The sequence below is a fragment of the Epinephelus moara genome, chromosome 20 (genome assembly GCF_006386435.1).
Source record: "Epinephelus moara isolate mb chromosome 20, YSFRI_EMoa_1.0, whole genome shotgun sequence".
Taxonomy (NCBI): Eukaryota; Metazoa; Chordata; class Actinopteri; order Perciformes; family Serranidae; genus Epinephelus; species Epinephelus moara.
The window spans coordinates 25,622,263-25,638,169 of NC_065525.1; the positions used below are offsets into that span (position 1 = coordinate 25,622,263).

The following is a 15,907-nucleotide window of genomic DNA, read 5'->3' on the forward strand; positions in this document are numbered from 1 at the left end:
TCTCAGCCATGTTTGTAACAACAGCGGATGTTTTTTAACAACAGTTTGGAACATGTCCAGCTGTATTTGTAGCGACAAAAGCTGATATTGTTAATGATAGTATGGGACACATCAAGCCGTGTTCTTAGCGACAAAGGTGAATGTTTTTTAACAATAGTTTGGGACATATCCAGCCATGTTCATTGTGAAAAAAGTGGGTGGTTTTATCGATATGTCAGGACATGACCAGTCTTGTTTGTTGCGACAAAAACATGATGTTTTCCTACTTCTAACTAAGTTGTTTTTGTGTCTAAAACTAACCACGACGTTGTCACAACATAAAATAGAAAAGTGAAATGTAATATGAAATGTACAAATGTAACATATCCCTGGTTTGCAGAGATGTATAATGGCAACATTAATTCTGGTGATTGGGTTTGGTTTGCACTCCCTGTATCGTCCTACAGCTAAACATTTTTCAAATGTCATCAGTGACATTGGAGGGCACAAAAAAGCTCGTTTAGACTCAGCTTTTTCCATCTTGATTCATCCGCTGTCTTTTTCTCTGTGAGGTTGGCTATATTTGGCCAGAACCAGACAAAGTGTCATTTTATCTGCCACTGAGGTCCTGAAACTTAAATGCGTAGGGAGGGCTGTGATCCTTCGAGCTCAGCCAATAGCGGACAAGGAGAAGTCACCCTGGAACAGGAGTCTCACACGGCTTGGCAGCCGTCCCAGTGCAGCCAGTGTGGAGACATCAATAACTCCAGTGCTTAACAGTGGAGGAAGGCATTGATTACAAGACAGAGGGAACAAAGGCCATTGGCTTGGTGAATTCAACAACCTCTGTGCTGGAGGTGACACAGAGTGGGAGGAGACGGTTAGTAGAAGATCACTGAGCAGCTCCACCTTCACGTTAAATGTTAATGTAGGCAGGACTGGAGAGGAAAATAGGTCTTTCTTTCTCCCGACTTACTTCTTCACTAGTAGGTGTTTAATGCACTCCCTTGAAAGGTTATTTTGTTATTCTTACAGAACACCAAGAATCACTTCAACTATATATTTTTTAACGTGGTACAACAAGGCTACGGAACACAAACTCTTATTCTTGTGTCCTCACTACATAAAAAGCCTTGCCCTCCCAACCTTTAAATATCCGATCCTTTCATTATGCGTGTCCTGCTGGATGTGTTGTTTAGCTCGAGGGTCAAACGGCCATATATTACCATGCTTGCCACAAAAACACGCTTGCGCATCCCAGTGTTGTCTGTGGACTTGGCACCTCCGACCGACCGCAACAAGGACGCTAATCAGTCATGACAGACACAAACTGTTTAGTGCATCAAAATCACATTTCCAGACAATCACAGAGCAGGCCAGGAGCCATTATGTGCAGAGCCCAGTGGAGTGGCTGGTTGCCATCGCAGGGAGGGAGTGGAGGCTTCACATCTGAACACCCTGCTCCCTTCGACAATGGAGGCAAGGACAGCCAGTAGCATGCTAAAGGCTGGGAACTTTTCAGAGGCATGTGATATTAGGAATCGCCACGAGGACGTAAAAAGGTTAACATAGAGCATGCATGGCTGGGGGGGGAATCTCGCACCCATATAGAGTAAGAGCTAAGGCTTACTATGAAGCCCAGAAGGCACAGAAACATGCTTCTGCACTAGCTAATGTTTCCTAATGCTGGTCTGTTATTATTATTTTTTTTTTACATGGGATTTTTCTTACAGCCACATCTTAAAGCTGTAGTTACGTGAACTTGCTAGATTATATTAGGATGCACTAAACACAAAAACAAAACTGGTCATAGCTCATGTTTTCCTGAATGTTCATCTACTCAAGACAACTACTACAGAAATTATTCGGTTAATAACAAACATACTTTCTAGGAATTTTTAGTGCGTTAAAGGGACAGTTCACATCAAAATTAGGAAAAAAAAGACCAACACATTTTATTTGATGTCATCAACACATTCTCACTCCAACCTTGTCACATACTGACGTTTGATCATGGACTTCCCATGTCCACATACGACGTGCAAGGTACCCTGGGTGTGTTGGTTGTTGACGTTCTGGGACACCGTATCAAGTTCTGCCTGTTACATGCATTGTCTTCTTTCAAAATACATTTCCGTTTTCAAAGGAAATTGAATGTTTACATCCAGTCTCTTAAAAAATAAACGCACAACGTCAGTACAACACTGCAAATTGACTTTTTTTCCCTTTAGCAACAAACACACATGGTTGGGACACGAACAACGCTCTCTCGGGTGAAAGTTGGTGTTCTTTGGACCCATCAACCACCACTCCCGGCCGCCCCAGTCGGACTTTCACCACCTTAACTTTCATGCCTGTTCCGCCACTTTCCCCTTGACACTGCTGGGCATCTTTAAACTATAATGGCAACCAGCTGCGTATCATGCCGACGTTAAAGGATGCCTTTTTTCATTGGTTGCTGATGCTGCAAGTCACCGCCCAAGCACCGGATTTTGACGACTTCGGAGTGAAACCGGGCCTTTACTTTTGACAAACAACAAAAGAGTAGATGTAGCAATCCTGAGTGACAGCAACATCAGAAAGAAGGAAAAAGAGAAGCTTGGGAAAAAACAAGGGCTAAAAGAGGAGCTAGAAAAGATGTGAGGTGTAAAGGCAACAGTGGTGCCAGTGGTAATCGGAGCACTTGGGGCTGTGACCCCCAAACTGGGAGAGTGGCTCATCACCACCACCCCATGCGAGGGGAGGTGAGCAGGAAATTTTTCAGTTTTTTAATAATGAAACTAGACTGTATGATTTCTGGCAACTCACACCAAGACAACCTAGATTAATAAATAGCACTACAGGTATGGATTTTTGATTTGGAGGTTAACTATCCCTTTAATAAAAATGTGTGTTTTAGAGAGTACTGTTGTTTTAAAACCTAATTTGTGTTTTTAAAGGTCTGTCTCCTTCCGATGTGTAATTATTGCAGAGGATTGCTCCCCAGAGTAAAAGTGATGCATAGTTATTCCCCCAGCATGTTTACATCAAATCATTATAAGTCATGATGCAGCGATCGATATAAAAATATAATAGCCTGCTGTGATCTCTCCTTTCCGGTTGTAACTCTAGCAATTTAGTGCCTATTGTCACAACATGAGAGGCATAATAATTCTTTACGTTGAATATAGAACTAAAAAAAACATGTGATTAGATTTACATTGTTTTATTATTAATATTCTCAACATGCAACTCCTCTCGTGTGCCTCCATTCTTTTCAGTTACAGCTGAATAACACCCTCCATTCCCACTTACACACTTCTTGGAAATACGTACAAGAGCACTTTTCTTTTTCTCTTGGACATTTTCAATAGGAACATCCTCTTGGCAATTCTCAGTGATTCCATAGATCTGGAGTTTAAATGAATCTCACTTGTAATCTATTCTTGCCTCAGTTTTTCTGCAGCCGTCTGTGAGGAAAGGTACTCAAATACCACTGAAGTCCAATACTGCTGAACTAAGCAGAAAGTAAAACTAAATTATTTTTTTTTTTACTCTGAATACCAACACTGAGCACATAAAGGAGGTGCAAATGCTGATGTAAGATACATCAGGAGGGAATATGTTCACTTGCAGAGATGTAGCTGGGGCCATGTTAACTGTCAGTCAAGTGTGAGTCTTAAGGTTAAAACCAGTTTAAGACTAAAAGGCTAAAATCAGAGGTCATTTAATGTTAAATTTGGTCGCATTAAATGCCCAATGAATGTGTTTAAGTTATATATTTTTTGTATTTTACTTCATATGTTTTGTTATTTGGTTAAAGGGATACTATGCTGATTTTCAACCAGCTTTATCATAACAATTTGGTTAGTACGTGTAAATGAACTGTGGTAAACTAGGCAATACTGCTCAAAAAATGAACCAAGATTCTGTTACTCCGTTGCCTGTTTCTCACCTAAAATGTCTTCAGAAACATATTTCAGTTCTCTGTTTGGCTGTAATATGAGAATATGTGAACAAGAAGTGGGCACCATACTGTTTCTTTTATTGTAAAAATGGCCTCTGAAGATCAAACAGTTAAAGTCAGCAGTGCTGTACTGTGTTGCCAATTTCTTGCCTACAATGTTTTCAGAAACATATTTTAGTGTACCGTTTAACTTTAATTCGAGAATGTTTGTTACTGGCTACCATATAGTTTCCTTGGGAAAAAAACAATGGCCAGCCTTGTATTATGTCCAGTGGAACTGTTTATTGTTTTGTTGCGACGCAGTTCATTTTGGTAGTTATAGGTTTTCTACCTCTTGGGCAAAAGCAAATGCTACAGCCCTTTTTCTCTGTTTTCTCTGGTCAAGTAGAACCAGTTTCAAAGGTATTTGCATCTTCACTGCATAGACAGCCCAGTTCTATGCAAGCGGCAACCTCCGGGGCTGAAAAATTAACACGGAAGTGCCAAAAACTGCAGTTCTTTGAACGGCCACTTGAGGCTGGCTCCAGATGTGAGTCAATCACCATAGACACCCGTGTTAAAATGCCCAACTTTACAGCAGAAATAAACATGTTTTTACAGTCTGGTACAAAAATGGTTTTGCCTTTCATTCTGGCTCCAAATAACCAAGATGGTGACGGTCATAGTACCAAGCTTGAGGCTTCAAAACGGGAGTCCACAAACCAATGGGTCACATCACCGTAGCTACGTCCATTATTTATAAAGTCTATGGTTTTATGAAAAGACCATCTCTCCATCAGTGAAATACTTCATAAAACAGATTTAGGTAAGAGACAAGTTTAAGCTGAATGACATCTATACCCGACTTTTGTCTGTACTGTATCGGCAGATAACAGTCTTTTGGGGGTAAGAGGCCGTTGTGGCTGAGTGGTCTTTACTTCAAATTCCCACAATGGCTGTAAAACTGTAGCTGACATGTCCTACAGCAGTCACTCAACCTTCAGCAATCGAGTGTGACTATATGCAAGCTACACAGCTTTCTGTGGATAAATAACTGTTAATAAAGCCAAACTCAACATTGACAACAGTTTATTGTCATTATAATGCGATCCATTTCCAACACAGGACAACAACAGCTAAATAAAGTATAATATAGCTATTCTATTGAGGTGATAAGGGGTAAGATTAACGCCTGTCACATTATATCTTAAATCACCTATTCTGAGCAATAAATTCTCTGCTCCTGTCACTTCAGTGCATTTAAAGTGCTGCCTCAGCATGAACCGGTGGTTTGCAGAGGGCATCGGTATCATTGTCATTCTGAGTGCTCACTGCCACGGTATTTCTAGCCAGCTGTCTACAACCCAGCCACTCTGTCTTACCCAATAAGTTTGTATACAGACACTTGGCTACTCCTCGGTGCACAGCAATTCACTGCCCTGATATCATCAGGAAAGCGAGACCAATGTGCCAAATCACTTATATGGGCACTGTCCAGATTTCCCAGCAGCAGCAGCAGCAGCCCTGACAGAAGCTCCCGACACAATGGTACATTTGTAAGATCAGATCTTTTAGGCAATGCCTGCTCTTTCGAGGTCCAAGGGGAAATAACCCAATTCCACTGCATCAATGAAGAGTGAATGTGTTTTGTTGGCCTTTGGAGTCCTCTTTTAACTGTTAATAGAGAAACTGCTTCAGCTGTCGTTTTGTGTCCGTATCACCTCAATAAGCAGGCAGAGAGGATGAAGCCTGAAACTACGGTGGCTGACAAGGGCACAACATGATATAAAACATTTCCACCAGGAGACACATGCTGCAGCTTCAGAAACAATGCTAATTCAAAAACACATTAGAAAAGTCCAAAACAAAATATAGCAACAGAAACATGATGCAGATGAAAAAATGTGCAGCAGAAAGCCAAATTAACAGCAAACATGCTGCAAATACAGAAATGATGCAAAGTCAAAAACAAGTTCTCCAGGCCTCTAGGGGGAGTGCTAAGTGGAACAGCTTGATTTTCGACTTGAGAGCGAAAGACCAGATGAGAAAGTGTTTGTTTTTGAAGCGGGAAGAAGAGTGGAGTAAAGATGTAACATGAAAAGGTACATATTCTTTTCTACATTTGGCCTTCTACAATATTATCAAAGAGCAACAGGGTCAAAAATCAAGCTGCTCCACTTAGCACTCACCTGCAGAATGTCCATTGTATTTACTTTACTATTTTGTTTTTGGGGTTTGTTTTGGCCTTCTGCAGCACATTTTCATATTTGTTTGGGATTTTCATATGTGTTTTTAAATCGGCATTGTTTCTGAGGCTGCAGCATGTTGCTCCCGTGGGTTTTTTTTAATGGTGCGTTTGTTTTGTACTTGCAGGTCGGAAATTCCCAGTTCCCAGTTGGAAGTTTAAACTCAAACGCACCCTGAGATCAGATTTCCAACTTGGAAACTTGGAGCAATCACATCAACCCCGACTTACGAATTCAAGATGGCTGCCGGTCACATACATAGTGAGTAAACACTCTGCTAAAGTACTGTTTATCTTATTTGTTTTACATTAGGTCAGCCTCATCTGTGGCGTTCATCAGTTGGAGTGCATGATGGTTTTGAAGCTGTCTATATTCCAAAAGTGCAAGGGCAACAAAGGCTTTCTTGCGGGTGTCCATGTTTTTTTCCGACCTCCAAGGACAAAACGAACGCACCATAAGCTACCGAGTGCGGATGCCCTTGTCGGCCACTGTATGAAACATGAAAATTTACAATGCAGACATCCCAACAGCAGCATTCAAGTAGGCCTTATAACTACTACATAACTATAGTTGGTATAGATACAGTAAACCTTTAAAGGGAAAGGCAGTCACTATTCTATATTTTTCTTTCTGTCAAAAAACCCAATGAAAAGGCCACACAAACAATGCGTTAGTACCTTTTTTTCAATACTTTACTACTTCCTTCTGCAGTCTGTGGCACTCAGCCTCAAGTCCATTCATCCCCAGTAGAAAAGCAAGTGTATTCCTAAAACAGCTGGACACTGTTTTAACAAAGACATCAGACAGGAATAATGATACATTTGTTGGGAACTATTTTTAGTCGTGGATTAATACACATTGGATGTACTCGTATTTACTGCACCAGGACAGAATATGGGACAAACTCAAAATAAACTACAGTGCCCAGGTTCATTGTGATAGAGGAACATGTCACCCTGAACAACAGTGTGATTTACTGATGTGTCTTTAATTGTTTTTGGACAACAATTGAGGTCAATGGCGCAGAGGAATATGAAAAAAATGATCATCATATATGTTCGTATGGAACCATTAGATTAGATCTCTTCATGGGATTTGTTGACACTCTCAGACTTAATCTTTAACCCATATAGTTTAGTGACTGCATGTATTATCACAAAGACGAATCTGTGTTTTTATAAAGGACTATTTTACATTTTAGTAAGGGAAATCGCTAAATTACAGACTACTTAATATACTGATTTTTCATACTTAACACCTTGACACATCACAGACGAAATATTTAACAGCAAACTGTGTACTAGAATTGCAGCACATGGCATCCAGAGCCTCTTGTTAGACTAGAAAGTCTGTATTGGAGCAAAATAAGGATCCAAAAGCTTCAATCAAGAAAGGCTTTCCTTCATAATTCTACCATAACCCAGGAGCTGCAAATCTGAATTTATCATTTAACATCATGATGACGAACATAAACACAGACAATGGCTGCTGAGCAGTGACATGCTCATCAGCAGACTTTGTTCTAGCGATTGGCGAGAGGGCTTCATTACGGAGAGAAATTAAGAGCAGCGTGGCATTGCATCACGTGACATTGAGGTTAGTTACAGTAAATGTTAGCTGACCCGTTTCAAAGCCACTGGGCTCCTCGGGGTGTGTGGTGTTCGCTCTTTGTGTGCTGTGTGAGAAAAAACATGCACAAACAGCTCCATACCAAGTGCACAGGAAAAGCACCATCTCATCATTGTTTCTGGATCTATTGTGTTAAAATGTTTGTTTGTAAGGCTGTTTCATGAATGTAAACCTCAGACACAGAGAGATGTAAGTTTTTATTAATTAAAGTGCTATGAGAAATATGTAAGATAAATTGCCTTTAATTTGTTGTGTTTGCGCATCTAATAATTTCCTGTCCTGCCTCCCACTGTTTCCACAGCAGCGATGCTACAGGGCTACACAGAGAGCGCGACAGAGAGAGGGTGGATTTACAGCAGCATCAAGTCAAGAGAGCAGGGGTGAAAATAACTCCAAAGACCTTTCTCTGCATGAGAGTTTCCCATCTGTCACTTCACAGAGATTCACCGGTATTCTGCAGCATTAAATCATGTCTTTGTACTACTAACCAGTCAACACGTTCTCTGCATTATCTGGTTACAGATGTTTTGCACCAACCGTCTCCTTCAAATGGAATCAACCATCAGCTGCACTAATCTGCTGGTCTGAGGCCCGGACAGAGGTCTCTGCTGGTTTGAAGCAGCATCCTGTGCCTTTAACCAGAAGATGCAGCTGACTGAACCCATTTTGCATTCACCCTTCACTCCACTTCACTCCACTCTACTCCACTCCATTCCCCCTGCTACCTCTTTTCCCTTCTCTTAGCCCCAACCCTGGCTGTCATCAGAATGCAGGGGCTGTCTGGAGGACCACACACAGAGTAATTATTAATAAGAGAAGATGACAAGTGAGCATCCCTCCTGAATGCTAAGAGATGCCAGCGGAGACTAGAGATGGCCGGCTGCTGGACAAGGCCGGGCTCCTCTTTCCCGCTTATCCCCGTTCAAAGTCATTCGCAGGAGGGGCGTGAGAATATGCAGGTCCCATTCTGCTAATCATATCCTGCCACGCTGAGATGCCCTTTGCATAAAGACGGCGTGTTCATAAATAGAGATTTAAGATTTCACACTCTCTCTGACATGGTTTCAAACAAGGCTCTGGCAGGTGTTATACTTACTGGGGGTTGCTCATGTTGAGGTCTTGTTGCTGCAATTAGTCGTTCACACTAAATGACCTCAAGTGTGAAATGTGATTTCACCACCGCAGAGACCTGGCTCCTACCACACCTATGGAAAATATAAAAGGACAGTGGAATTAGCAGAGGTTGGACCAAGGCATTGTTTTGGAAGTCTCAAGTCTTAGTCAAGTGCCAAACTAAACTTTGAGCATCCAGCCCTCAAACAAGATATAATGCGCTCTTCACCAAGTGAAATGGGATTTTAATAACAGAGCGATATATTCAGTTTACAAAATCATGAATGCTTTGTTTTAAATTTATATTTATTAGTTAAAACAAGTTCGTTGGAAGCTGGGGATTTCAACCCTGTGGTGGGGGAGCCCTTCTGTCAGAGTTTGCATGTTCTGTCCATGTTAGCATGGGTTTACTGTGGGTGCTCTGGCTTCCTCCCAAAATCAAAAGACATGCAGGTTAACTGGTGACTCTAAATTGTCCGTAGGTGTGAATGTGAGCATGAATAGTTGTCTGTCTCTATGTGTCAGCCCTGTGATAGTCTGGTGACCTGTCCAGGGTGTACCCTGCCTCTCGCCCAATCATTTTTCCCAACTGCTGCTCTGTAATGTGTAACGTTTAGTCTTCAGGTTTCTTTCCTGCAACTTGATTGGATGCTGTTGGATTGGTTCAAACAAAGTGACTCTGGGTAATTAAGTGTAAAGAATAGCATTAAGGTCAGTCGATTTAGGAAATGAACTGATTTGTGGCACACTGTTAAACATACTTTTTAATTTCTGGGCTTGTAGGAATCAAGTATTTTCCAGTCAAAAGACTTAAGTGCAGTCACAGGTCATTGGTGTTGAAGTACAAGTGGAGTTGCAAGTCTTTTTAGATTTGCCTCGAGTCCGAGTAATGTGACTTGAGTCAGCACCTCTGGTAATTAGTACAGAAAAAGGAAATCATGAAGCAAATCCATCTGCTGAGGAACATTGTGAGATAACTGGGAGCTTCAGAGCAGCTTTTTTTTTTGCCAAATGCTTTTTTCAAGGTCAAAAAAGAACATTTAATCTCAAAATCATGAAATATCTGTACACAGTTGAGTATCACAACACAAATGCACGCAAAATTATCAATGAAGTATCGGCGCGTATGCTTCTGAAGGAGCCCTGTCCTAACTCTGTTCAACTATTTTCCTGGGGAGCACTAAACTGTAATGGATTTTAAATCTCCTCCAATATACGCTCCGCTCTGTGAATCAGGGGCTGAGGAACATCACACCTCTTGCATAGCAAGTACAGCGGGATGCTAGCTCTTTGTGCCATGGGATAGAGAGCCATTGATGTCCAAGCCCGGTCAGTGAAAGCCCACTCCAGCTGCTTTGCAGGGAACAGGCATGACATGGGCAAACACACAGCCACTGCTTTAACATGGAACAGCCACTGTTGCAAAAAGCTCAGTTCTGTGTTGCAAAGTAAAGTAACACTGAAATCAGCTGTCAATGAGATGAATTGCGATGGTTTTTGTTGTTCACAAAATCATGAATTGCACAATATTGCACGTATTCGGGGCCGTGTGTGTGACACACAGAGGCACAGCGGAACACCTTCAGACACGGAGAGGTGAGGAGTCAGCATTCACAGCCGCAGCAGACCACAGCAGAGTAATGTAGTGAAGCACAGCAGATTAAATGCTACTCAGGATAAATCAACCCAGGTCATTCAAGGGCTGAGAGTGACACTGTTTCACTGCAGAACCTCCCCAAAAAATGTGTCATAATATCTCAGGAAATAAAGATATTGATCCTGCCATCAGATGAGCAGGAAGTCACACAGCCAAACACTTTCTGTGAGGATTCACTGAGGTGACCAGAGAGACAAGTGGGATCACAGATTGTTTCTGGGATGTAGGGCAAACTGTTTCAGGACTTGAGTAAGGATTGAATCTCACAATCAGCATCTTGAGCTACTTCTAAGTACAGTGTACAGTGAGGGCTTCATTAGCGGAGGTGGCTGTCCACAAAGGCAGCAATCCTGTGGGTCATCTCTGTCCAGGCTTTCGGCACGTAACCTAATCAAGATACAGTCATTCCCAACCAAATCGTTGCTACACAAACAGTTATGGTGCTGTTAACATTTCCCCACTGTGCTCAGAGGCCACACAGTCTCATTCTTGCTCAAACCAACACAAACGCATCAACTAAGCAGCGCGCTTTAAACCAGCAAAGAGACACACTAACCTCTTGCGTTCTCTACATTGTGCAAAGTGTGGTCGTGACTCCTTTGCCCTCGCAGTGATGATGGTAATATCTCCCCTCTCGCCGATGCTGATGATGATGATGGTGATGATGATCGGTGTGAGGGAAGCTCGGATCTTGCTGTGTGTAGGCTGCGATTCCCCTTAAATTTGCGTTGGCCAAGCACCCGTATCGCCTCTCAGAAGACAGCGCACGACGAAAACACCTACTCCGGACTGAAAGCAGCATCCTTCAGCGGAGACGACGAGGGCTGTCACTGAATCAGGGAGATAACGACATGTTCGGAGGGAGGCATAATGTGCTTGCAGGGCTTCCCCCACAATCACACCAGGGACTCCATGTGCCCGATAATAAGGAGGAGAGGTTCACGACCGGGAGCTGTCCAGGTGCTGAAAACAGGATTCCAGCGGCTACAGATGTGTGACGAGCAGCGCCGTCACCGCGGAGGAAATTCACAGATCCACACACCCCTTAATAACATCAAATGAAAGCATATATGTGAGTCTATATTCATGTCAAGCCACAGGAGCCTGCAGACGTCCCTCTTTCTGTGCCACCCTGGAAGCGTCGACGTAGAAAAACACTCTCGCTTCACTTCACCTCTTGAGCTTCAGAGTTCCTCGCGATAACAACCCACCCGCACGAAAAAAAAACAAAAACCCTCTTACAGTGACCTCAAGTGTTTCTGTGGTGAGTTTATGATGACTGAGTGCGGTGTTTAATGCCATTTAAACTGCAGCCTCACTGGAATATTCCCAGGTAGCCTTGCTGAGATTTTTGAATATCCTAAAAATGTAGCGCAGGATTTAGGCCCCGGCACAGAGAGAGGGTGAGAGGAGAAGAGAATGGCAACATTATATATATCTGTGCTCTTATTACATTTTAAAAATACTGTCCCTTTCTAATACTGAAGCCATTATGAAAGGTTTATAAAGTGTGACTAATGGCTTTATCAGTGGTTAATAAATAATAAATTTGTGGGCTTCAAGGATATTAAAAAATATCTGACAGGTGTTTATCCTTTCTGTTTGGTTAAAATGCAGTTTGAAAAGTATCAGTCCATCACTGAATGTATATTGGGTTATCAGTTTCTTATCAGCCATCAAGTCTGCCTTTATACATGTTAATACGTGTTTAACAATCATTGTGATGATCACTCACTGATGAATAAAATGGAGGATAAGAGGTACAGATTGGTCGCCTCTGTCACCTATATATCCGCCACTGTGTAATCCCATCAGTTCCTTCAATTTTGTGCGTTGCGATTTAGTCCCTTTTTACCTCCTTTAAAATAATTTTATCACGTTTGCAGGTGTAGATGTTAATAGTGTAACATTTGGATTTTTTTTGTCCAGGTATTTTGCAGCCCTTTTCCAGAAGGTAAGTCAACCACTGATGAGGAGAAGACAGGAGAGCACAGACACCAACCAAGATATTTCTCAGAACTTGGCAACCCATAAATTCTTATTAGGTGCTTATAACTGATCTATAAACCATTATTGAACGTTTTATCAGCATTAATCTAGGGCGTCCAATGTTACTTCTCACATCACTACATCCATTAAAATGAGTTAAATTAAGATTTTATATAGATAAGCATATTGGTTTTAAAATAATGACCCATTGTTTATATGACCATAACTCTCACTAGAAAATCTGAAAAGTTGATCTTCCTTTAAGGAAACTGGATGCCTTGATAAAGGTAAGTACATATAACTATTAGTTTTAAGTTGTTTCTACTTTATATCTATTTGTTGAATTCAATTAAAATTGAATTGAAGTTGTTGCAACTTAAAATAGTGATGATGATGATTTAACTTGTTCTTTTTAAGTGTTAGCAACTTGAGTTAACCAACTTACTCTGACTTAACTGTTTACTCAGTGGCATTTAGGACACACAGGACAAGCGCAACAGAGAATGATTAGTTTGCAGGACTATTTTTAATTTATATAAAAATATTTTAAATTAAATAAATACAACTACATTTTAAGCACATATAATAATTAAAAAATAAAGTAATTTTACGGGGGAATGAGGTTGTTAAATTAGGTCAACTGTGATTAAAACAAGATTAAAATACTGCTCAATACACACAATACAATAATCTAATTGTAGCCCAATAATAATAACACTCAGACCACTGCTATTTTTACCTCAGTAAATCATTTGAATACTTCCACCACTGGAATGCGGTGAACAATTACAAATGACCCGCTGATGAGTGTACTAACGGTTCTATACGTACAGCTGTAATTATCTGTCTGAGGGAAGTGGTGTGATGTGTTCTTTGACTACAAAAAAGTTCCCACGATTCCATTCATGCCTTCTTTGCATACCAATCATTCAGCTGTTTCTTACCAAACCCAGACACGCTGAGCTCACATGCACAACAGGTGATTTTCTTCAGCCAATCCTGTGCCTCGTCTCACAATGCAACTCAACCTCCACGAACAAAAACAAAACGTAATGTACTCAGTCTTGATCTGATAGGCTCATGCAGATGTCAACGTGGTCACAGTGACTCCTGGGAGAATTTTTAAGACCTCTAATAGCTTTCCATGTATTGCTCACATGCCATGAAATGACATCACTTGTGACACACTAACAAATTACCTGCAATCACTAGGTAGTATCCTGACGTTTCGCTTGCCATTTACAATGTGGACAAACTGCAATCACAACATTTTTTTAGACCAAGGGAGGAACACGCCCACATGACAGCGTCTTCAGATATACAACAAAAAGCAGTTAGGAGCTGTTGTGAAGCGTCACTATGACTCACCTCGGGAACCTGCACTAACTACCAAAAGCTGGGATTTCACAGCTGGTAAGGACAGATTTTTTGATTTATATCAGTCAGGGTGATTATTTATATCTTTCACACTGCCATATTTGTGTACACTGCCTTTTAGATTCAAGAAAATCTCTATATATGCAGCTTGGTTTTTATTTCTGGCATCTGGTTATTCCATGCTCTCCATAAGTGGTGAGAGATAAGCTCCTTTTCTGAGACATACATTTTTCTTTTCTTCTCAGGAAGCAGTGAGAAAGACTTTCCAAATGATGGCAGGTAATTATAAAAACTCATCAGAATAAGCAACAAATAATTTTAAAAAGGTGAATGGTCAGCCCTGTTGGAGCTATCTTTCCTGACATGTTATGTCTGTGTAGATCATGGAGACCTCTGTGATGGGCAGGATGTGGCCTATTGCATGAATGGAGGGACGTGCTATAAAATACCTGCCATGAATACACTCTCCTGTGTGTAAGTAGAATGAAAAACTCAATTTTCATTTGTCTCTGATACAGAAATGAATATGTGGGAACCTCTGAATATCTGTTGATGTCATAAGATGGCAAAATTGTTGACAAATTCCCTCTGTGCTGACAGCCTGCCCATATATTTGTACGTCATCTTTAAATCAGGTGCAATGAAAATTACAAAGGCAGCCGATGTGAGCAGTTCCAGCTCTTCACCAGTTCCACCAATGCAGGGCAGGCAGGGTTAATTGCAGCCGTGGTCATTGTTGCCCTATTCGTCTTAGTGGTGCTGGCGGTTGTTATCTACTACATATACAAGTAAGTACATTACGGATTTAAGATTACCAAACGTTCTCAGGGTGTCTAAAAATAGCATCAGGATGTGGAAGTGTTTTATATGTTATAAAGTCTTGCTGTATTTCAGTCAGAAAGTATTCTTTAAAGCTAATAACCATTACTTGTGTCCACATGCAGGATGCTGAAAGCCAGGCAACAGAGCCAACAGAACAATCAGCAACAGTATTGGAGAGTAAAACCAAGAGTATGACCTTTCTCCTGATGTAAACTTGTTTTTCTTTTGGCTGTGTGTGGAGTGGGACGATGAAAGAATTCTCAGAGATGAGTGTCACTTGTGTTGTTGGATGTGGCACTGTTTTGGGTGTGACTACGAACAACCTATAGAAAGGGAGGAAAACTGTTGTATTGACCTTTAAGGGGAACTAATGTATTTTCAACCTGGGCTGTATTTTCCCATGTTTCTGTGTCTAAGTGATTAATGGAGACAACATTTTTTAAATATGGTCTAGTATTGAGAGAGACCGCTGCAAAAGAGGCTGCAATGTCAATTTTTGTCCACTAAAAGTGTTTGTTTTTGCCACTGACTGGCTCAGATTGTTATCAGAAGTGTCTGGCAACTTAAAGCAAAGGACCCTGTGGAGAAAAGGAAATATTTTTCCTTACTTTTCGCTGGTAGCGCTCTGAAATCTCGCGAGAGGTGACTTGTTGCAGGAAAAACAAAAGTGGAGGGTTAGTGAAAGTTGTAGAGAGGAGTGCCAGGAAGAGTTTGTTGTGTTGGAGAACAGAAAGTGTTGCTTAGTGTTATCTAAAATATTTTCAGTATCATGGCTGAATATTAAGCGGATTTTGACAATGTGGAAAAAGTGAGATTTCTCCTTGGTTACATGCAGTTCGTACTTAGGAAACCTTTCCATTTTTCTGTAAGGTATTTTCCATAATGTTGACAGACACTTAAAATAACAATCTGAACCTGTCTGCGCTTTGAATGGGATTACAATGCAGCCTCTTAAGGCTGGAACTTCCTGTCTCAATAGTGGGCCAATTCCAAAAATTGTTGTCTCCATTTGTCACAGTCAGACACAAAAACAAAGGGGGCCAGGTTGAGAATACCAAAGTTTCCCTCTAACTAAAGCCAAAGCAGGTGAACAGCTGATTAATCGTCTCATGAGATTTCTGGAGTCCGTGCTATTTGCTACAGAAAGGTGTAATTCATTTACACACACAC

At 41.2% G+C, this 15,907-nt stretch overlaps 1 protein-coding gene across 1 annotated transcript in view; it reads right to left on the bottom strand.

The window, feature by feature from the left end:
- The window catches only part of tmem266 (transmembrane protein 266), a 36,749-nt gene extending 24,952 nt beyond the window's left edge, over positions 1 to 11,797 (bottom strand). The window contains exons 1-2 of the mRNA XM_050073317.1: positions 11,106 to 11,797; positions 8,876 to 8,984 (exon numbers count right to left, since the gene is read on the bottom strand). Coding sequence (XP_049929274.1) covers positions 8,876 to 8,889 — 14 coding nt within the window. The 5' untranslated portion in view covers positions 8,890 to 8,984; positions 11,106 to 11,797. The remainder of the gene's footprint in view (positions 1 to 8,875; positions 8,985 to 11,105) is intronic.
- Positions 11,798 to 15,907: the final 4,110 nt, after the last annotated feature.